The sequence below is a fragment of the Bos mutus genome, chromosome 2 (genome assembly GCF_027580195.1).
Source record: "Bos mutus isolate GX-2022 chromosome 2, NWIPB_WYAK_1.1, whole genome shotgun sequence".
Classification (NCBI taxonomy): Eukaryota; Metazoa; Chordata; class Mammalia; order Artiodactyla; family Bovidae; genus Bos; species Bos mutus.
Genome location: NC_091618.1, coordinates 101,880,873 through 101,905,789, shown reverse-complemented (window position 1 = coordinate 101,905,789; position 24,917 = coordinate 101,880,873). Strand labels below are relative to the sequence as shown.

At 35.9% G+C, this 24,917-nt stretch overlaps 1 protein-coding gene across 1 annotated transcript in view; it reads left to right on the top strand.

Moving 5' to 3' along the window:
* Positions 1 to 24,917, top strand: part of KCNH7 (potassium voltage-gated channel subfamily H member 7) — a 525,244-nt gene that overhangs the window by 485,328 nt on the left and 14,999 nt on the right. Inside the window, exons 10-13 of the mRNA XM_070380875.1 lie at positions 8,466 to 8,718; positions 11,613 to 11,818; positions 13,588 to 13,684; positions 22,748 to 22,999. Of these exons, the coding sequence (XP_070236976.1) occupies positions 8,466 to 8,718; positions 11,613 to 11,818; positions 13,588 to 13,684; positions 22,748 to 22,999 (808 nt within the window). The remainder of the gene's footprint in view (positions 1 to 8,465; positions 8,719 to 11,612; positions 11,819 to 13,587; positions 13,685 to 22,747; positions 23,000 to 24,917) is intronic.

Sequence of the window (24,917 nt, the reverse complement as noted above, 5' to 3'; positions counted from 1 at the left end):
TATTGATAATTCATATTTTGGGAAAAATTCATCCATTACATCTAGGCTTTCAAAGTGGTTATAAAATTGCTTCAAAGATTCTCTTTTAACTCATTTATTTAGTCTTTTCCATATCTGTAGCTACCTCTGCCTTATCATTGGTAAATTTGCATATTTTTGTTCTTTTTTTCTTCCTTTAGCAGGCCTTTGAAAGATTCATTTATTTCACTGTATTTTTTTCAAGGAACTAGCCTTTGGATTAATTTATTATTGCTACTATTTTTTCATCTTCAGCATTTGCCTTCATTACCTTCTTTTTTATTTCTTTGTTTTGTTCTATTATTTTTACCATTTGTTTTAAGTTTTTTTGAGTCTTTCTTTCTGAAATAACTAAGACATTAAGACTAATATTTTCCTTTCAATGTAAATTTTTCTGTGGTTCCATGGATTTTGATATGAATTTTTCTACTGCATTCTAAATTATGTATTTTTTGATCCAAAGGTTATCATAGAGTGTGGTTCTTAATTTTCATGTGCTTCTTCTGATTTTTAGTCACTTTTTAATTATTTTTTCTAGAGTTAATGGACTATATAAGATTTCCACTTTTATAAATGTTTAAGTACCCACACCTAATACAAAACCAATCTATGACTGCATTTGTTTGCAATGACTCACTTTTATAAAGTTTTTCCGAAACATGTCGTTTTATTTTCATGGAGATGGGGGAACCCTGCTCTCTTTCTTTAGTCATACTTACTTCATTCTTTTATGTGCAATACAATTGAATTACGTGATTTCATTAACAAGTACAGCTGATGTACACGTGTTTCGGAACTTACACAGCTGGTTTGAAACTCAATTTGTAGAAGTAGGAATGTACGAGAACACAACAATATGGAACATTTGGAGTGCTGGGTAACAAGACTAAACACATTTTACAGAAGGGGAATCTACTAGATAGAGGAAGAGAACTTCTGCTATTTTGAGAACTTCTGCTATTTTGAAAAAAGTTATAAAATTACCAATAGAGCCATCACTTTCCCTAGAAAACAACTGAATTGTTGTCTAGTTTTAATCTTTCTGGGAAACAAAGACCCTAACCAGTACAAAAAGAAAATAGCATTTATGCTACGTTGCTATTCTTTGTTGCTTATCGAAAAAACTGATGAATGAATGGAAAACATTTTGTACTTCACCATACTAGTAGCAACTTTAGAAATCCACTCTGATGAACAGCTATGGCAAGTCACAAGGGTTGAAGGAATCCTGGACTAAGTTTAGAGTCTTAATTCTTCCACAAATAAAATCCCTTAATGCACTTTTTTTGTTGTTGTTTACGCACTTAGTCATGTTCGACTCTTTTTGACCCCATGGACTGTAGCCGGCCAGGCTCCTCTGTCACTGGGATTTCCTAGACAAGAATACTGGGTTGGGTTGCCATTTCCTCTCCAGGGAATCTTCCCAATTCAGGGATTAAACCTGCATCTCCTGCATTGGCAGGTGAATTCTTTACCACGAAACCACCAGGGAAACCCTTAATACACTTATTCTTTAGTTTTCGTGTGAAAAAATGGGGAAATCACCCTTCTACATTCCTTATATAAAGCTGATAAATCAAAACATGATTGTAACATATTACACATGAGAAAATTTTCTGAAACATAAAACTAGATTCAAATTCAATATGGTATATCAAATGTGAAGTGGTACTTAAATCACTTTTTCATTATATGGCAGACTGCACCTCCCTTTTCCTTAATTTGTAGGCAAACTCAGCTCATCTAAAATCAGTCCACTTATAAAAAAGTATTTATGAGGTATTCCTTCATCCCTTCCTTCACTCCCTCTCTCAAATAATTGGGAGGTTGAGGGGAAGGTCCTGAAATTGCTTTTCAGGATGCAGATCCCTTCTTTTGCCTTTAGAAACTTTAGTGAGTTCCAGGGTTTCCCCTGAGACCTTATTTCAAAAATCCTAGTGTACCCTCTTAAGTCAGGCCTTTGCTGATTTAGCAGAAGGGCTTCAGAGTTAGAGTAGCAAGAATAAGTATGTAAAAGCAGTAAATCCCCTCTGCCTACACATCATCGCTCGTGCTGCAGCCCATCCTAGGCCCTGACTTAACTGGGATCAGGTTAAAGTTTTAGTGTCCTTCTGAAAGCAAAGGAACATATCATAATTAAGCTGTTAACTGGGGACGGGAACTGCAGGACAAGGAAGGGACAAGGGAAAGATGCAGGAGGGAGGACTCTGTTTTTATTTTTCAGAGAAAATTTTCTTGTAGCACAACTGGTTCAGGATTTATGACACTGTTTTCCATGTCTATGTGCAGCAGCATTTTGATCTGCTCATGTTTTTTGCCTAAATGATGTAACCATATGATATATGTTGAAAAGTTGCATGCAGAAAATTAGTTAATTTTCGCAAGACTTATAAAAGCCCTTAGTCATGGATTCTACAATACCCTGCTTTGCCAGCAATCTTGCCACATGTGATAGTGCTATGCATTAAAACAATTCTTTCTTCTCATTAGCCACATGAAAGTAAAATAAGCAAGTAGATGAAAAAGCAGTTTGAGATCTCAGACTAAGACTATATATATTTGTATGTTTAAAACTACTAAAAGAATGTACCTGACTTGATCAGTGGATAAACATGTAATCACCAAGGAAAGACGAAAGATGTATTCTCCCTATTCCTTAATGATAAACCATAATCATAGAAATAATATAATCTGGGATGACCTCAAAATTATGAAATCCATTAAGGAACAACATTATCTTCTAGAAAGAGTGAAAAGTGAGGTTTAGTATCTTTTAAAGATGTTATCAAATCTAGAACGTCCACATAGTATATAATAATCATATTAGAATTTTTAAAAAGCTATAAAATATTAAGGCTGTGATTTAGGGCAGAGATTTAAGATTTGTTTTATTTCTTGCATAATTCATTTGATAATCATACTTGAGTTTTAATGTTTCGTTAGTCAGTGTTAATTTATGTTTTGATTAATACTAGTTTGTCAAGATTTAAGTATATTTAAGGACCCAAGGAAATTTCCTACTGTTAGTTATCACAGTTACCAAAGTTGTTTCTGTGATTAATTTGCTGTTTAGGGGAACCATTTGCCACATTCAGACTGTCTTTCTCCGTGTGCCCTCTGCAGGCTGCCTTTAGGAATGGCCCTCTCTGAAGCCCTGCTAAGTGAAACAAACCAAAAGCCATTTATTACAGCATAGGTCAGCTTTCCAATGCTATCTAAATAGGGGACCTCTATTAGATAATATTTTTTTTTTCAAAATAAAATACAAGAGTTCAAAACACTATGAAAGGAGAGTTTTGGTTTTGTTTATTTTTTTTGTAAAAATTCAATTGTTGACATTCTTCCAACAGAACTTAGATAGTATACACACCGCAAAAAGAGTGTTTTGCATTGCAAGCTAAGAAACAGCAAACACTGAATCTTGTATCTTAAATCTGAGGAAGGAATAATAGAGTTTGATAGATGGTTAATATGGAATAGTTATTTCCATTTTTGCTGTCTCCATTTGTCATTTCTTCAGTCTGACTTTGATTTAATACTTCTATCTTGTTTTGTGGTTGTCGGGTGGTTTTGTTTGAATGTCCCTAAAATTTTATTTCTCTAGTACTAAGTTATGGGATTGATTTAACAGTCACAGAAAGCACTTCTTACTCACTTAAAAGAACAAATGTCTCATTTGTCTTATATAATCTGAGAGTTTCATAGAGTTTTATCTACCTACATTCAAGTAAAAGGAAGTTAATTTTGCATTTATAAAATATTCAAATGACTTTATATCATAATTAAGATATGAAAATTTTATCAGCCTTGGAAAAAATGTTCTGGAACTTTCAGGAACTTTTTACTCACCTTAAATTAGCTATTACCTTGATAGTTCCTTTGAACAGCCATTAGTATTGTAAACTTGCATTATAAAAGTCTAATTTGGCATGAAAATGTGGGAAATTCTGAGTAACCTTATATATATATATTTTTTCCTAATCAGGGCATTTAGAGGCTTAAGGACCAGGGATATTTTAAGAATGTTTTATTCATTGTTATGCTCTCATGCCTAGTATAGTGCCTGGCATACAGTAGATACTTAATAAATATTTGTTAAAAGAATGAAGACTTCTTTTCCAAGCTGCAGGCCATGAAACTGAGCAATGGCCTTAGTCTGACATCAGGCCAACTCAGTAAAACAATAGCTCCATCTGCACAGCAAAAGATGCTGTGTACCCTCATAGCAGCTCCAGAGCCTGACAAACAAGAAGCTCATGTAGAGTGTAGCAGCATGACTGCAATAATCATTAAACCAACCTGTGTCCTGGTTTGTATTTATGTATTTGAAACAGATTCTCTTTTAGCCAGGCTAAAGAGTAAATAAAATGCTAAGGCTTTTATCTGCTCAGGCTCAATAAAATGCCACTATTCGAATGCTAAATGAGGAAGTTCCAAGTCAGGTAGTTTAGCAGAGGAACCACCTGACCAGAACAGGAAATCAGTTGGAAGCAAGAAAGGCAACATGGCTGGGACACTGGAAGGGGTGCCTTGGATAACTATCCACTTAAGCCCTACCCTTTCTTCCCACCCTTTCACTGTGCCTCTACCTCTGTTTCAATACAGCTCCCTCTCTTATAACTCCCATTGTAAAATCCCTTTACTTAGGCATAACCCAGACTCCAATGCTGCTAACTTACTTAGGACTTCCAAATCTCTGGGCTAGGAAGAGATTCAATGAATAAATCTTAGCTTCTACTGAGTTCTATGTAATTGACTTAAGAAAATTAAGGAAGTCAGTTAAGGGCTAACATCATAGGAGGATTCCTTAATCTAGACAAGTCCTTCATGCCAAGATCTGCGAATCTTACCCCCACTACATACAAACAAAGGCCTCTCCACAGAATTCTATAGTACTTCCTTTGTTATTGTTTAGTCACTAAGTCATGTCCAATTTTTTTGTGATGGACTGTAGCCATGAACTGTAGCCCACCAGGCTCCTGTGGCCCTAGGATTTTCCAGGCAACAATACTGGAGTGGGTTGCCATTTCCTCCTTCAGGCAACCTTCCCAATCCAGGTATCAAACAAACCTCTGTCTCCTGCATCTCCTGCATTGGCAGGTGGATTCTTTAGGCCACTGAGCTGCCAGGGAAGCCCCATGGTACCTCCTACTAGAGTTATTTTCTCCAGTGATTGTCACTGCTATTAGGATTAGTGTTAGGAGCTGACAACACATGAGAAAGACACTTGATAAGAGAAAGATATTGAAAAACTTTCCCAAGTGCCCTTAAGGCTTCATGGGTGACTCCAAGAACACTGGAATTCCAAAAACATCTTTCTAAATTGATTTAGTAACTGACTACTTTCAAAAAGGATTTAAGACAACTCACAGTGAAAACCTGAGTGCAAAATTACAAGCCAAAATATTTAACACAAGTCATAAAGAGGAAACAAAAGAGAGAGAGATGAAAGGAAAAATAATCAAAACTCTCCTGAGGCAATGGAACACAAAATTTAGTGGTGAATTTCTTAGTCACCAAATGAGACCATCAAAAATACATTGGGCACTGTATCTCTCAATTTCTAGCAAAGAGAATGTAACAATTTCTCTTTAGGAGAAATTGTTAGTTCTTTAGGAACAATAAATATGTGTGAAAAAAAACCAACAGGAAAAGCCAGAAGTAAACTTTCTATTGAATGTCTACAATGCACGGGATGATTTACACTCATTATCACATTTAATTGTGGGCACAACCCTGTGAGGTAGATATTATTTTTACAGTAAAGGAAAATGAATCTCAAGAAAAGTTAATTGACTTGATAAGTCACAGCTAGTAAGGGATGGAACTAAAACTTCAACTCATGCCTGTCTGACTCCATAGCTCATATCACACCCAGTAAGTGTATAACCCCTACCTTGATCTCATCTGCATCTCTAGTTCAAAGCACGCATACACACACACACACACAAACACACACACACACACACACGAACACACAAATACACACACATGCATGCATGCACAATTTCTTATTCTGTAGCCAGGTTATACTCAGGAAATATACCTTAGAAACCTCAGGAAAAATACAAAGCTAGCAGCTGTAAGTTCAACATCCTCGTTCTGACTACTATAGTGATAGCAGTATCTCCACTGGTGGCGGTCAGTGGCTTCAGTTGTGTCCGACTCTGCAACCCATGGACTGTAGCCTCCCAGACACCTCTGTCTATGGGATTCCCCAGGCAAGAATACTGGAGTGGGTTGCCATTTCCTTCTCCAGGGAGTCTCCCTGACCCAGGGATTAAACCCACATCTCCAGAGTCTCCTGCATTGCAGGCAGATTCTTCACCACTAAGCCACAGGGGAAGCCCAGTATCTCCACAGTTTGTGTGAAATATAAAATGCCTTTTTGTACCATATTATAGATAAATCCTAAGAGAAAAATAGCCATATCCAATTTGTTTCTTGGAATAATGTTCCTTATGTTTTTATTTGTATAAGGATACCTGAGAGTTATGCTGAGATCACAACAGTGGGCTTCAGCCAGGAAAAGTAAATCATATGCAAAGACACCAGTGAACTGGAGTCTGTTCCTACCAGAGCAGAAGACAGTATCCAAACCTGCTTATCTTTAGTCTAACATCACTTGCCAAAGCCAATGTGATTAGTTTAGACTGGCAGAAGGATCAGCAAACTAGAGGACTACTTCCATGAGAGGAGCTGTGTTGCTTGTAATCCCGATAAAGAGTAAGAAAAAGATCTCCAACCCCAAAGGCAGAAATGGACAGAGTTGTCATTCTGGAGAGATCTCTGGTCTAAGTAGGAGATGTGATAGGAGTCCAGTCATGGAGGTGAAGCCTGAAGGTTACAGTTAAGGGGAGAGAGAGAGCTCATTCTTTGGGTCTGAGCTAGGTCCTACAGAAACTTCGGGATAAAAGTCTGAGTTTATGCAGCTGTGTGGAGCTGGGTAAGCAGTGTCTTACAATTGGCACACAATATATTGGTAACTTATGACAAATTCGAGTATTGCAAAGGCTCTTATTCTCTGTCAAAGAAACACAGATGGATAAAGTGACTTGCACAAGCATCAACCTGTGGCAGATTCATGACCAGAACACATAGTATGTGGCTTTTCTTCTAAAACACTCCTGAGCTATTTCTGTGAGTGACTCTACGATGAAGGAAGCAAGATGGGAAACAGTGGCTGTGGTGTGTCAGGTCTTCCAAAGATTCCTTTGTATCATGTCACAGCCAGTCTGACCAAGTGCATCACACAGGAGCCCTGCAGATGCAGGATCCTTGTGGCTGCTTTCATATATATATGTTCACTAAAATATGATTTAATTTGAAGGTCTTCTATGAGCACATGTATTAGAATTACATACACAAATAATTTATTATTACATTTAGCTATAGTGGACAGCAATAACAAGATTGACCCAAAAAGGTCAGAAATCCTAAAATTACATTATCAAGCACTTATAATGCCTCCTCCCTCCACTCCAAAGAATATTTAAATGCAATTTATTTTTACTGACTGACAGAGGAAAGTCAACCTGAGAATTAAAATCTCTATATGCCACCCAAAATAGCTAAGAAACATACAGAGACACAAGAGTTGAGTACCTTTGACTCATTGTATATGGGACATTTTTTTTTTGAATAACATAACATTTTATTCAGTTTAAAGTGAGTAGCACCTGTCAGACGTTATTGTTTAATCTTTTTTACAAATTTTTATTTAGTCACTGAATAGGTCGTCAAGACAGTAGAGCTGTTAGAAGCTTTATATATGCATCATAAATTCTGGCACAATTTCCATTTCTGAAAACTGAACTACACTTTTAAAGTACTTCTGCTGTTCTCCTTTCCTTTCTCTATTTTCAGTACTTATCAAAATATTTAGTGTAAAATAATGTGCTTATGAAATGTAAATACTCAAAGTATTGTTAGCTAAGAGCCCTCTCTGGTATATGACATTTACAAATACCATGGCTATTTCAGTATCATTATTTATATTAATTATAACTGAGATGTATACCAGAGATAGCAGTCCAAATTGACTTGAGATTCCTTCAGAAGATTGTCTTTCTAGTTGTACCACCTTTCATTAATTATGTCCTATTAATTGTCACATTGCATTATCTCTGTGCACAGTATGGTGCTACATAACATAATGCAGGCAATGAGAAGCAGCGTGGAATGTTGTAGGCATGGTATTTTAATGAGACAGCATTTGTGTTGAGTCTGTATGCCTGCAGTTAATTCAGAGAACACGTATTTGAGTTCAAATTCTGACATGTTTAGCAAACCAAATATGCATCAAGTTAGGTGAAGTAGAAGCATTGTAAGAACTCCTGTGTGACAATTACTACACCTGAAGTGCTGTGAACAAGAAGTGTACTTTATTTCAGGTGGAGATCCTCTGTGTGCTGGTAGTATGAAACTCTTTCTCTTTTTTTCTTCAGGTCCTAAAGGGTTTCCCAGAATGTTTACAAGCTGACATTTGTCTACATCTCAACCAGACTTTGCTGCAAAACTGCAAAGCCTTTCGGGGGGCAAGTAAAGGTTGCCTTAGAGCTTTGGCAATGAAGTTCAAGACCACCCATGCACCTCCAGGAGACACCCTGGTTCACTGTGGGGATGTCCTCACTGCGCTTTATTTCTTATCCAGAGGCTCCATTGAAATCCTCAAAGATGACATTGTGGTAGCTATTCTGGGTAAGTGTTTTAAAACTGGATAGTCACAAATTCAGCTTTTAGCCAGTGTCGTGCATGGTTTAAAATGACAGAAAACAGGACTTTCCACTTATTTATGAGTACTATTTAAGATTGATGAATAATTTCAAAGCTTTACTTAAAATTCAATTCAAATCAAATTAACCTTGCAGAAAATACATTTTCTTGACTCTCTCACTTGTTCTCTGGTGTGTAAATGCTTCCATTCTTGGCAGCCACTTAAGCCTTTGAGGCCAAATATATGAAAATGGCATTTTCCTTTTCATGTTACAGGATCGTGGATTCATGCTGAGTCCTTATCACCTTTAAATAAGATGTATATGTAGTAAGCATACTTGCTAGCATGTGCCAATGCCTGTCATGAACTGGATTTGTATGTTGATGAATCCATCTATTTGCTGTACACTTTACTACTGTGTCCCATCAGACAGAATTATATGAGTCCTTACCTAGGTTATCAGTAATATAGCGCTATAAACAACACACAGGGATCAAGGTGTTGAGGAGATAAAAATTCATAAGTTAAACTGGTTTGGGTGCAAAAGAAAGTCCATCTCTCCAATCTGCCTCTTCAAAAATAAATTTAGCCAGTGTGAACTGGTAGGATTTCTTTGGAATATTAGAACAATGGGCAAGCACGAGGGAGCAGAGAGAAATGAGATCAGTTTTTGTTCTCTCCTATCCCTTAGCCAGTAAGTTTAAGGCTCTGTCTCCCTGGGAGCACCCACTCCCAATGTTTGGGAACATGTGCACTCATTTTTTTCCCCATGGATTAAATCTGGTTCTATTTAAATAAAAAGTACATAATTCAATGATTTCCTTTTACTTGACTCTTGATATTAACATCCAAAGGATGAGTATATGGGCTGTTTTCTTCACTATTGTATAGAACCAGTGGGCATAACACAGACCCAATACATGAATGAAGATGTTTGAGAGATTTATATATCTTGATAATTATACTATGATGAGAAATTTTAAAAACATTTTTTCAAACTTGATCAGAGGTACAATTTGGTTTATAATCCAATAAGCAGACCAAGAATAAAAATATATTTTAAATCACTTAGCAGCTACAGAGTAAAGTGAGATTTTCACTTGATTTGGCCTTGACAGTTCTAGTCTGTTGCCAGGGAAGAAGCATGCATCACTGCATTCCTGATCTTCAAATCAGCCAGCCTTAACTTCTACAGGAAGGTAACAAGCTGTCTTGCTTTATAAAATAGTAATTTTAGAATGTAGTTAAGCTGTGCATGGTGACTGGCTTACTCTTTGCTCACTTACAATCATGTAAAATACAAATACAAAGCTTATGCTGAATTTAGTTCAGAGCTTTTCTCTGATAATATCTGTACTAACATATCAAAACTATAAAGAATTTCAAGAGATTCTCCTTTCCTGTCTCCATTTCCATGTAAATCTTCACTTAAAAATCTCAGAAATTATGATTCCTCATTCAATTTTTTTAAAAGCTAAGTATTTATTTAAATGAAAGTTAAAATATTCTCTCCAACATCAATTTTTCTTATAAAGATATGGCATCTGATTTCTCCCCATTACATTCACGTTTAAAATAAGAACATCACAGAGTTTTTCTTTTACCTTGAATTTTTTTGTTTAAAAGTCTTTGGTAGTTTCCATAGTTGGGTATATATGAACTTGTTTACCAAAAAGATAAGTAACAGATCCACTAAGATGTTTCTAAATCTGAAAATAGCTTTAGGATATATGTATATATGTAAGAAGGTACATTTTACAGTGCCATCTACTACCTTTAAAAGTTACATAATCAATACTCCATCAGTAGTTAATGCACATGTATTTCAAAAGTACAATTTTTAAGTATCTTGGCTTTCTGAAGAAAGATCTAAGTGGCCGTGACATTCAGGGAAAATAATGGGAAGAGATGAGATATATCAAGTGTGCAAAGATTTTAACTGGAGTCAGAATTAATGGGATGTAGTTATGGCTGCTCTCTCTCTACCTTTATTTCACCCAACTAAGAAGGTGACCTTGACTTAATCCGTTTACACTCTTTAATCCTCTTTCATTTTCATAACATTTGGATAATAATTAGTAATTTTTTCATTAGGTTATTTTGGGGATCAAGTGAGATAATGCGCCTAAGCATTTGATGCAGAGCCTGACACCTACTTAGTCTTCAATAAGCATTTGTTGTTACTGTCATTATCATCCTCATAGTTGAAGGAGACCTAGGAAAGAAGTGACATGTGGCTAGGCAGAGGGGATGGGAAGGGCCCATCAGAAACCAGACACTGAAATAACCCCAGGCTTGGCAAAAAAGCAGGAAGGACACACCTTTGGAATAAAGGCCATACAGTTTAAAAACATGACTGTATTTGTTGAGAAAATATAACTAGATGTATTATTAAGGGGAGTTCCAAAAGTAGTTACCAAAGGAAACCGGGTATATTCAAATTGTACCCCTAGTCCTCTAGGTTAAAAAAGATCTACCATAAACCCATGCTTGGCATCACCTCCTGAGACCATTCTGAGATAGAAACTTTGGGGCAGAATTAGACCACACTAGACTTGCCAAAAACATAGCAGACCAAAGCCATGTTTGCTGCATTCCAGATGCTTAGCCAAAGAATCAAAACTAGGAAATAATGGGGATTATACCAGGACCAGGGCTCTAAAAGGTGAAATTCTGGTCAGCAAATAAATACGACTGGGGCAGTCAGTACGTGGCTCTAGGGTTGTGCTGCCCAAGTGTCTGTTGGCCGTCAGGTCTCACATGTGAAATGTTTGGTTCAGGGATAGGTCAGTGGTCCCCTTCAAATTTTAGAAGTAAAACGTTAAGTTCAGATTTCTTTCTTTTTTTTTCTTTTCTTTTCTCCTTTTTGATCTTTTAGGAAAAAATGATATATTTGGAGAAATGGTCCACCTTTATGCCAAACCTGGAAAGTCTAACGCAGATGTAAGAGCACTCACATACTGTGACTTGCATAAGATTCAGAGAGAAGATTTGCTAGAGGTTTTGGACATGTATCCTGAGTTTTCCGATCACTTTCTTACAAATCTAGAGTTGACTTTCAACCTGAGGCACGAGAGTGCGAAGGTATATGTTACCTGCTCATTTTTGGACTCTTGACGTTTTATTTTATCCTTTGATTGCCCAAGGACCTCTGAAAGATCAAGTGAAATAGTGTAAACAGTTAAACAATTGTGAATATTTGAAAGGAAAAGCCAACTTAATATTAGAATTTCTCAATTATAAAGAAGGAATTAGGTCTAATTGCCCTCAAGTATGTTGAATAACTTTAGTAGTTCAATTTGACCTTTTAGGAACTTTTAGGAGTTATGCTTGATCTATAATACCTTTTTTTTATATTGAATGTGACAGTTATTTGTTATAAATGGGTGATTCTAGGCTATTGAAAATCACCTAAAAAGAGTTTATCTTATACAGAGGTTAAAATATTCTCTCAGATACTATTTACACTGTATATTGGTTAGCAGTATCTTTTCAATAATCATGAAGAAGTTAAATTCTTAAAGTTTAGATACATATTTAACACAATTTCTAAATTGTAGAAGTATAAATTAATCAGGCCTATACCTAAGTCAAAATTATTGATGCAGAATGAATAACATATACTCTAGTAGAAAGAGTATCTTAAATAATGTTACAAGTGATTTAACATAGGATCAATTTCCAGGGCTTAGCCTCTAAGGCCCTCACTCACCCTCCTCCACCAGGAAAGTGTGTCCTTATCACCCATGAGTATTCTAAGAATAGATTTTATGTTGCAGCCCACAATTTATTACTAGGTTATTCTCTATCTCTTCCCCCTCCCCACCAAATTCATAATCCTAACTCCAACTCTAAATACATTTTTTGCCAGAAACCAAATGTTTTGACACTTGCAAGTGTATTTTAATGTTAACTAATAAAGTCTCTGGAAAGTAAGATTCTCAAGTCAATAGGTAAAACACGGTAGATTTCATTTTCCCTGGAGTTATAGTCATTCCCAGGATTCTGTGAGAGAAGAGACTTAAAGAATTTAAGGTCACCAGAGTACTATTTGATAACCCGAAGCACCAGCTCAGAAAATTACTTTACAAAATGCTGAAAGTTGAAAAATCAGGTGGTAAGAGGTTCAAGTTACCAAGAGCGTATGCTTTTTATAATGATTTTAATTCAGAATTTTATCAAGTTGCAGTTTAATATCATTGACCTCATTTTTATTTTGCTTCAAAAAACAAGCATCTACCTCAGATAACTTCTTTGTGAAAATTTTAGGCAGCAACCAAATAAACAAAACAGAAGTTTCCATTTGTTTTATTTATTTGGAAACCTCCAGTTTTGTTTACAAGAGAGGAAGGAAGAATGGGGAACAAAACAGGGTTCAGAGCATAGTGTTTATTGAATTCGACCTTGTATTTATTATGAAATTTAACCTTGTAATCTTTACCATGTAATTTAAACATCATAGCTAATTATAATTAGTCTACACATTTTTTTCTGCAATGATACAGATTTTTCAATTTTTAAAATTATTGCTATTTTTATTTTAACTTTTCCAAGTTACATAAAATATATTACACAGGAAGGAATATATGTTGTCTCTAAGTATTGACATCATCCTGAAACATTTCTGATAAATAACTTCTACAACTATGATTTCCCTGGTTAAACTACTAGAATTATTCTGTCTATTTTATAATTTAGAGAAAATCATTAAGCAAATTGTTGTAGTTATTTGCCTGCAATCTATTAATTAAGTCTTAGTGGTTGAAATGATATGAAATAGTAGAGTTTACTGATGATACACTGTGTTCAAACTGAATAATCTTCCACTTTATCTTCACGTTCCATTAACAAAGGCTGATCTCTTACTACGATCACAGTCCGTGAATGATTCTGAAGCAGACCACTGTAAACTGCGAAGGAGATTGTCATTTGATAGTGAAGAAGACAAAGGTAATTCATTCTTTTCTAAAGTTCAAATATGGAGCATGTGAATATTAGTCCTGCTTATTTAAATGCTCATTGTACTTCTTATGTCAAGGGTAATTAATTAATTCAGATTTTAAGAAGGCAAATCCTTTGCTTTTTTCAGTAGTTAATGATGTGGTTTCTGATTGATAACTCTCAACAGTGTTTCTCAAGACCCGATCCTAGGCCCTTTTCTTCTCTTCTTATTCTATATCATACTCTTCCCCTAAGTAATTTCGTTTATACCCATAGTTTAATTATATTTTTTGCATGCATGTGTGTGCTAGGTCGATCCAGTTGTGTCTACCTCTTTGCGATCCTATGGACTGTAGGTTGCTCTGTCCATGGGATTCTCCAGACAAAAATACTGGAATGGACTGCCATGCCCTCCTCCAGGGATCGAACCCTCCTCCTTCCCAACCCAGGGATCGAACCTGCGTCTCCTGCATTGTCTCCTGCATTGGCAGGCAGGTTCTTTACCAATAGTGCCACCTAGGAAGCCCTATCCTATTTTCACGTAGGAGATGTGCATGAAAGTGAAAGTGCAAAAGTGTTAGGTCATTCAGTTATGTGTGACTCTTTGTGACTTCATGGACTGTAACCCACAAGGCTCCTCTGTCCATGGGATTCTCCAGACAAGAATACTGGAGTGGGAAGCTATTCCCTTCTTCAGGGGATCTTCCTGACCCAGGGATCAAACCCGGGTCTCCTGCATTGCAGGCAGATTCTTTACTGTCTGAGCTACCACAGACGCTCTGGAGAAGTACATATTTACATCTCAATACCAGAATATCTAGGGACTCCCCTGGTGGCACTAGTGGTAAAGAATCCACCTGCCAATGCAGGTAGACGTAAAAGATAAGTGTTCAATCCGTGGGTCGAGAAGATGCCCTGGAAGAGGACATGACAACCCATTCCAGTATTCTTGTCTGGAGAATCCAATGGACAGAGGAGCCTGGCAGGCTGCAGTACATAGGGTTACATAGAGTCAGACACAACTGAAGCAACTTAGCATGCACATACCAGGACATCTGAACTTCAGCCTCCTATATCCAAATGCCTATTAAACCATCTATATGAAATTGCAACAGCAACTCAAACTCAGTACTTCTTAAATTGAAATCATTAGTTTCCCTGGAAACCTCTCTCTCCATCAGTTGCTATGTCTCTAAATGGCACCACCATTCAACACATTGCACAGACTGGATATTCTCTCTAGGAACCAATTTTCTCTCAACCTCTCCATCAGCCTTGGCAACAAGTCTTGTTATTAGTACCTCCAACACAGCCATTTACTCTTCAGACCAGGTCTTTTTTTGGTTCACTCTTCTCCATGTTCATAACCACAACTCTAGGTCAGTGAAACATATTTCAACTCACCTTGCCAACTTGCCCCTGTTTCATCTATTGTTCACACTGGACCACTGGTAATTCCTTTTTCTAAATCCAGTTTGGTTTATGCCAGCTATATATTTAAAGTCCTCTAAGGACTTCCCATTCCCTAAATTCTTCATAGGGTGAGTCTATGCCAACCTTTTGAGTCTTATCTCATACCATCCTTCCTTTACCAACTCCTCTCTTTTGCAACATTTATTCCAGTTGCACTTCCATATTATTTGCATCATTATTTAATCAGTGATGTCTGCCTGTAGAGCATAAACATGATGGGAAATATTTGGTCACCTAAAGCTTCAGTGCTTGCCTCAGCAGGTGTTCAACAAATATTTGTTGAAAGAATGAATGAATTCATGAACTAGCATTTCAGCATCTTCCATGTGATTCTTTTCCTCATTTTGCCTTTTTAATCAAAGTTCTTTTCTTTGTCCTCTTTCCTCTGAATTCTCTCCCAAGGGGAGCTCATCTCTCAGCTTTAACTTGCTCTATATTCCAAGTGAACTCAGCTGCCCTTTCTTCCATGTACATCACTTTTGTGTTTTTGATTATATCCTTTCCTTAGTCAGAATTTGCCTCCCTGTCCTCAAACACACATATGTGCACACATACAAGCAAAACTATACCACACCACTTTTTAATCAATTAAATTACTTTTTTTCAAGGTTAAACTTCAGTAATAATCAACATGAACTCTTTCTTGATTTTCTCAAAAATAACAGGTTTTCTTTTTTTATGAATTCCTAAGACACTTTCCTCTTGTTATCTTGTTATACAGATGGTTCTTGACTTATGATGGTTTAACTTGTGATTCTGTGACTTTACAGTAGTGCAAAACAATACACATTTAGTAGAAACTATATTTCAAATTTTGAATTTTGATCTTTCCCAGCTAGTGATATCCCATAATGTAATTTCTTGTGATGCTGGACAGTGGCAGCTCTCAGTCAGCCACATGATCACAAGGGAAACAGCCCATATACTTACAACCATTTGTTTTTTACTTTCAATGCAGTATTCAATAAATTACATGAGATACTCAACAATTTATTGTAGAATAGGCTTTTGTTAAATGAGTTTGCCCAACATAGCATAATGTAAATGTTCTGAGCATGTTTAGATTAGGCTAAGCTATCGTGTTCAGTAGATTAAATGTATTTTCAACTTACGATTTTCAATTTACAGTGGGTTTATTTTACTGTAACCCCATAGTAACTCAAGGAAGATCTTTATTTTTAAAATATGCCCTGTGCAGTGGTTATTGGTATATTTGTGTTTTTTTTTCTCTATCAAATAGTAGACTCCTTTAGCAAAGCATGGTGAATAAATATCTGTTGAATTGGGCTAATTGTTGAATCTTCTGGCTGATTGCAGAACAATAAACCACTCACAGCTAGGTGATAATTTATTTCTGCAATGTCCTTAATTATTCTCCTGGTGACTTTTTCTAAAACCAGAACCACAACAGCCAAGCTGTTCTATCGACTTAACCTAAATCCCTTATCCTGAAGTTAATCTCATGTTTTGATCTCACTAAAAATAAAATACTGCTTAACAATACTGTCTATATAATAATGTCACCCATACTGTTGAAGATTTATTAAATCTCCTTTCAATCTTGTTTAGTTTCCTCATTCTCAAGCTAAATAATCTAACATTTTTATCTCCAGATAAGGCCCTAAAAGCATGTCACAATTTATATTGTGCTAATGCTACTAGACATTTCTATTAATTCTGAAGACTTTTCCTTTAATCTCAGGCTTAGTCTCTAAGACCCGTTTTATATAAAATGTTGATGATAAGGCATTTGCCTGCCTATAACTTTTTGAAGTTTACTGGTATAACAGTAAGTCAATATAAAAAAACAATTAAGTCCAGTCTAAACTGCAGCTCAGTTAGTAAAGAATCTGCCTGCAATGCAGAAGACCCAGGTTCAATTCCTGGGTCAGGAAGATCGCCTGGAGAAGGAAATGGCAACCCACTCCAGTATTCTTGCCTGGAAAATCCGATGAACAGAGGAGCCTTGCAGGCTACATGGGGTAGCCTTGCAGTACACGGGGTAGCAAGAGTCATACAGGACTTAGTGACCCAACCACCATCCAGAGCCTGAGAGCCTATTCTAGTCTTCAGGACTTCATGGTGCTATAGGGAAGTTTAAAATTTGCTGAAACCAATTTAGTCCCAATCACCCCAATCTAAAGATCTAAAGGGGCCATCCATTCTGTACTTCTTGATATAGAATCAATATCTGGGAGAGGGAAAAATGCATATAAGCAAATATAAAGAATAATGAACATTCAGAAGATAATTGATCCCAAATGATATGAAGGTTACATAAATTAAAAGCTGCCCATGAAATGTACTGATTACTTTAGAGTTAGTTTACTGCTCAGTTGAAACCATACCTTGAGGGGATATATCCAAGAGTGCTGATGACTATGCATTAATCAGCAGAGGCATCAAGAACAGAGGGAAGAACAGGTGGTTGCCCATTGGTGACAGACACATTGAATCTTACAGTTACTGCTCACAACCTACCCAAAAAAACACTGGGACTCTTCAGGTTTCAGTTCCCACTTATACCTCCCTCCCACCGTGTCTACCATGTGGTGCTAAGGAGTTTACATTCAAAAAGAAATATTAAAAATGAAAAGATGTATATAGAAACTTTGAAGGTTGATTTGAACTAAATAGAAGCTTAACATATTGGACCTCTTCTCTCCTAAAATACATTTGTGGGTGAAAGTGGTTTGTCCTCATAGGCTGTGCATTTCTGAGGAAATAAACTCTGTTCTTGAATAGAAAGAATTGCCAGTTCAAGTCCAAATTTGAAGACACTTTGTTTTTGTTTTTTGTTTTTGTTTTTGTTTTTGTTTTTGTTTTTTGAGGATATTTTCAAGAAATTCTCTTTCCTTCATAAAGTTCTGACATAGAGGTACCCAGGACCTTCCCAACTTGACTGTCGTTATTGTAGGGGGAGGTGTTACAGTTTCTGAGATGAAAGCAGAATGTTACTGTTACAGACTGTGAAGAATAAAAGTGTATCTTCAATGACTTCCTTAGTGATCACAAGCGTTGAAAAGATAGTTGGACAGAACAGAAATAAATGAGCTATAACCATTTAGAACATGTTGAAAATAGTCCAAGTACTCTTCAGAGTTGAATTGTACTTACTTCAGAGTGTGCCAATATAGTCTATTGAATATGAGAATATTTCCTTTAAAATTTTATGTTGTGAAATTTTCAGGAATTTTATGTTGCCGCATGGTGTGGCAAAAAAATAATAATAAAATAAAATGTTATATTATGTATATTTTATAATACTCATAAGTTTTACAACAATAGCATGTATAATGGCCCATGAGATACATACATACAAACATATATATTTTTACTGATAGCTCTTTTGTGACTGCATATTTGGAATATTCTGCTTAGCTTTTTCTATGAACAGAAAATGCAATATCAAAGTAGCTATTAAACACTAATTTAAGGAATCAGTTACCCTTTGAGAGACACTAATTCAATGAGAGCATCAATTAATAGTCCACCCCCCAAAAAGAAAATTGGACTGTGTTAAATGTTCAACATCCTCTTTGCATTAAATTTAGATGGTTGTCACACATCATTAAAAAAGAACCCATTTTAAGAGATACATATATTCTAAGAGCAATTTTCTTACTTTCCCACTCATGTGTTTTTTATTAAATTCTATATATATTCAACTGAAAAAATCTAATGTTCCAGAAAATAAGAATGGAAAGAGGTATTTAACTCATATACATATGTTTCAAAGAACAGCAATAAACATTATCTTTTTCTAATATTTTTTTTGTGATTTCACATTGTCATACAAAACTCAGTAAAGTCTAGCAAGTGTTTCTCCAAAATAACTTCTATGAAAGTTATTGAAGTTAAGAATAAATATATACATTGTTAAACTTATTTTTACAAAATAGGAATGGGTCAAATTCTAATTTTATGAAGTTAATCCTTTAACAATATTGCTGTTATAATCTGGCACCTCTTAGGAACATCTTCTTCAATAGTAAAGAATGATTAGTTTTTGTTATCCGTTTCAGTAATATATAAATATATCTTTATTTATATTTTTAAAATAGATTTTTATCTGTATTTATGTAGAAAAGTGATGCTAATTTGTTTTCAACTTTCTTTGATGCTAGAGAGGAACTAAAGTACTTGAAATCAAATGAAGACATTTATTTTAGATTCCAGTGTTCCAATGCAATAAAATTCTTAACGCACTTGACTGGAAAATGCTCAACTTATCTCAAAATTGTTACCAGTGGGAAATCTTAAATGATGAGAGAGCACATTAAATGCCTCTCTTTTACCTAAACTTGGGCCCAGCTGTTAGGTCTGACAAATAAAAATGATAAATAGGTTGAGAGAAAAACTCCATAAATAATGGAGAGAACACAGACATTTGTTCCCAGATTGTTTGAAATGTAAAATTTTCTATAATCATTCTTATGATGGATGGGTCAACCTCTCCATCAAGACATTCACTCTATGCTCTTCAACCCATCCAGACTTAGAGAGACACCCACAAGACAATTCATAAATGTTTTAGAATTGTATCCTGTGAGAAAGAGGGGAGGGGGGGAGATAGACTGTCAACATACAGAAACAAGGTTTTTTGGGGTTTTTTTTAGAGTTTTCAGTCATCTAAGTCAGAAAAATTCCAAGCTTAATTAAACAGGCCAGCTCTTTCCTTTGTACAATGATTGGAACAGGAATGATTATACAATCTCATTTCTAGCAAAGGGGAAAATGTAGAAAAACTTCTGATTGCTATTCAGAATACTATTTCTACATAGCATTCAAGAAAGCAACTTTAAGAAATAATAATAATAAAATAGCACTAAGAATAATATTAAGAAGAAATAGCATCTAATGCTATTTAATGCCTGTTAAGTAACCCAGTTTAGGGACTTCTCTGGACATCCAGTGGTTAACACGCCATGCTTCCACAGCTGGAGGGCGTATCCCTAGCTGGGGAACTGAGATTCCCACATGCTACCAGGAGTGCCCTGCCCCCATGCCAAAAAAAAAAAAAAGCCAGTTTAACTAGAAAAAGGCAGAAATGGAATATGCCATAAAAATCTAGAGGTAACTGGAGGCTAATTATAACGCATTTCAGTCCAGTTTCATGTCTTCCATTAACCAACCTCCAGCCTAAGACTGAGCGGTTTCCATTGTTAATCCACAAATAGATTGTCATTTCAGCTGTCATTTTAAATGATCAAATTTGAAGCTTTGTTTTATCTAGCATGGAATAGAAAAATGTTGTTGCAGTTGGTCTGTGTCAGAGAAATTGTTCATGTGGCCTGAGTTCCAAAAAGCATCTGGCTAATCATTCAGTCGCAAAGAACACAGAAATAAATATGGAGTAATTTCCCCTAAGTATATAGGGGAATAAAATTGAAAAAAATCAAGAATATAAAACTTTTTCTTCTTATTTCATGATCCTGCTTTCACTGGAGATTTTTGGTAAAGGATTTAGATATCATGTATATAGAACAATTTGCTCCATTTCACGAGAATTAAATAATAATTCCCCATTCACCACATTGTAAACACATCCCAAGTTGAAATCAGCAGTATATGTTAACTGATGGATTTTTACCTAAACATCCAAAATCAAGCCATAAGTTAGTAAACTAAGACCAAGGCCCATGTGGTAGGCGGGACAGAACATTTTACTATGTATGAGTATTTACAAATCAACAGAGGACTCCTAAGACTGCCCAAGCTGAAAAAACCATGTGATTTAATAACTTGTGATGTGCATTCATTACAAGTGTCCACCTTGTAATGCTATTATCCTTACTTAGATTAGAATTATGAATTAAATGATAATTTAGTTTGCATTTGATTCTGCTGGAAAAGATTCCATGAAAGTGTTTAAAAGAAGAGCATTTCAGGGAAAATGAGAAGCCTTTGCTGATTCAATCCTCCTGGTGCCCAAACTGCACAAAAGTTACTTAGAAGCAACAAATTGACCCAATCCACTAAGCAGGTATGAGGATAATTTAGAGAAATGAAGCATTTTCTATTTTTAACATTTACTTGCATAAAGTTGGAAACTATTGTGTTTTGAAGAATGAAATGGTATGTTCATAAAGTGGGAGAAATGATCACATTTTCAGGTGGGAAGAAGTTAAAATCAAAGAAAACAGGAGGAGATGACAAGAATGAAAGAGGGCTGTGTCAGTGACCCTGGAGATAGACGGCTTGTGTAAGAAGATGAATTTACAACCAGCTAGATTAGTGGTTGAGCACCGAAGACAAATATAAGGGACACTGAGTTATCAAGATGTCTACAGAGCTTGAGACTAGAAAAGTCTGTAGTCTTCTCAGTAATGATGAAATCACTGTGCAAGTGAGAAATCTTAAAGAAAATAAATTAAGCAATCTGCTTTCATCACATTTAACTTTAATTGGCAGGATGTAAACAACTACCTCCTTAATAACCATGTCACATGAAGCTGGTTTTTGCACTTTATACATTTGTACCTTGGGCTGCTTTCTGGCTTCTCAAGTTTTAAATTATGATTTTTTAAAAAGAAAAGAAAAAGATCTCTGTTTAATTTTGTGCCATATGGGAATTTTAAAAAACAGTTGGAAGTTTCTCTGGAGTGGCCTTAAATCATTTCATTTGGCCTTCTATAAATAACAAAGTAAGTATAATCAGGCAGAGAGTAGATGGAGACACTGTCTTAAACATTTCTCCAGAAAATGATATACCTTCTGGAGTATGTTGGTTAGTTATTAGTGGTAACCAGATGGAGAATTATACTGTCTCCCCAGGACACTAATGGAAACAAGTTCCGAGATTTGTCTTAGTGTTTTTCCTGCTGAAATATGTTCTAACACAATGCTCAGGGCTGAAATTATCCTAACATTTTAGTATAAAACAGCCAATGTGCACTACTGGCTTTAATGTAATTAGGTAAACCTACCTTAATTAATGAGTGAAGTCGTTCAGTCGTGTCTGACTCTAGTTTTATATTATTTGCAATATGCTGCACAACCAAACCGCATGGTATGTCAAGGCCATTATACGGATTGAACTAAGGCTGAAAGTCAGCCTGCCAGCCTTTACCATAGAGGGCTTCTGGATTTGACCTTCACAATGAGTAGATGACCACCACATGAGAGGGCATGAAGGTTAAAATAAACGAGCAATAAGCTGCAGAGTGGTGATATTTTAGAATTGGGACACATTTTTCTTCACTGTTTCATTTCCTTAAGAGATAGTACACCAGATTTTAAGAATACAAATGACTGTTGAGTGTATATAAATAAGGTTTAAATTACCCTATAGTTTCTTTTATGAGATATAAATGTGATTACTGTCACAGGTATTCTTTTATTTTGAAATGAATAATGTATTTCATGACATTAATGTCCTGTGAGTTAAGATTTTAAAAATCTTCTTAAATAGCTACATTTTCAGTAGGATAAAAAAATAAAGAACAACATTTCTGGAAATTAAAAAAAATTCTATGTTAAGGTTATTCAAAAACACACTATGAAAAAGCTAGTTTATGTAGTTAGTGTAGAATGCGTAGAGTCTCATATTTGATTATCTTCTATAAAATAACTTTTCTTTGATAGATTTTGGCAAAGGAAGCACTACAAATGACCCTGAAGACTCTGTAGATACAATAAGACACTACCAGAGTTCCAAAAAGCACTTTGAAGAGAAAAAAAGCAGATCTTCATCTTTCATCTCCTCCATTGATGATGAACAAAAGCCTCTCTTCTCAGGACTTGCTGATTCTCCTCCAGGAATAGGGAAAGCAACTGGACTTGATCTTGAAGAAACAGTGCCCACCTCAGGAAGAATTCACATAGATAAAAGAAGTCACTCTTGCAAAGGTAACCAAGTTTCTCAGGAATCAGTTTGTCTTATGTCAGTGCTAATCACAAAATGCTGACTTTGTACAAATGAAAAGCCATTCCACATGTTAGTCGAATCTGCAATTTCATGATGTATTTGCAAAGATCAAATCTTAGATCATCTACAAAGTGTCTGCAAGATTCTGGGATAGTGGTCATTATTCCCAATTATAGCATAATAGGTTCTGTGTGGTCAGTCAGGCCTAACACAGTGCCACATAGAACATTCTAGGAATGTCTTTTGTAGTGATTCCATGGGAGAGGGACCAATGAGTATTTGAAGAATTCTAACCCATTGATTCTTATATGTATCTTCTGTGTCCATGAAAATGAAAGCGTTAGTCGCCCAGTCATGTCCAACTCTGTGACCCTGTGGATTGTAGCCTGTCAGGTTCCCCTGTCCATGGAATTCTCCAGGCAAGAATACTGGAGTAGGTGGCCATTCCCTTCTCCAAGGCATCTTCCTGACCCAGAGATTGAACCTGGGTCTCCTGCATTGTAGGCAGATTCTTTACCATCTGAGCCACTGGGGAAGCCTTCTGTATCCATTCCCACCCCCAAACCTGTTTTTATAGCATGAAAGGCCAATTCAATCAAAATACAATAAATACTAAAAAAGAACTTCAGTTTACTGTGAATTATGAGAAAATGGGGATAAATGACCCTAAATAAAATATGCTTTTGATTCAACTCATTGGAACACATTTGTTTATTAGGGATACCCAAATATATGGGCTATGTTTTAGACAATATGCATGAACTGTGTAACTGCATTTAATAAATATGTCCAGATTTGATGCTAAAGGGTGGAAAACTCAGGAAAACTTGAGGACTACTACATGAAAGAACAATTAGCTAAGCATAACAGGATCTAGATCTACAGATCTTATTATCTCACTAAGAATATGTAAGAACAGGCATGGGCAGACTGCCTGGGTTCCGGGTCCAAGTCTGTGATATGCTCTCTACATGTCTTGACAGACCCTACTAAGACTCAGTTTGAACACCTTCAAAATAGGAATAATATGTTCTAACCAACTAGTCTGTTGTCATTATCAAGCAAGATAATCGCATAAATTCAGTTCAGTTCAGTTCAGTTCAGTCGTGTCTGACTCTTTGTGACCCCATGAATCGCAGCACGCCAGGCCTCCCTGTTCATCACCAATTCCCGGAGTTCACTCAGACTCACGTCCATCAAGTCAGTGATGCCATCCAGCCATCTCATCCTCTGTCCCCTTCTCCTCCTGCCCCCAATCCCTCCCAGCATCAGAGTCTTTTCCAATGAGTCAACTCTTCGCGTGAGGTGGCCAAAGTACTGGAGTTTCAGTTTTAGCACCATTCCTTCCCCTGAAATAAAATCCCCAACTCTGTTTAGTATTTTCTCACAGTTTTTACTTTCTAACACTTTAATCTTTGAATATATTCCTAGACAGATAAAAACGTAGAGATGAAGAGAGTATAACAACAAAAAAAAAGAAACTATAACAAAAATGAGGGCAAAATAGGGTGTTCTTGAACTGGCAGGATACAAAATTATGGTACAGGGTAAGTAAATATTACTTATCATTGTCACCATTTTTCAAAGTGACTGTATCTGATAACAAAAGCTTTATTGAACCTAGGATGTTTAGGTTTTACATTTGTCCAGAGTTACTTTCCCTATTTTACCAAATCAGCTTTTGCCATGACCCCAAGTTGAAGTAAGCTCAGAATATATGCAAATGTTCTCTGGACAATCTAAAATCTTGATGAAGTGAATGAAAATAGTACCTCATTTATCACAATGGAAGAATGGAATATTAGATGTGATTACTAAATGTCCCATTTTAGTTATTTATGAAAACGGATTCTGGGAAGTGCTAAAAATAATAAAAGGTTGCATCATGGAAGTCAGGAG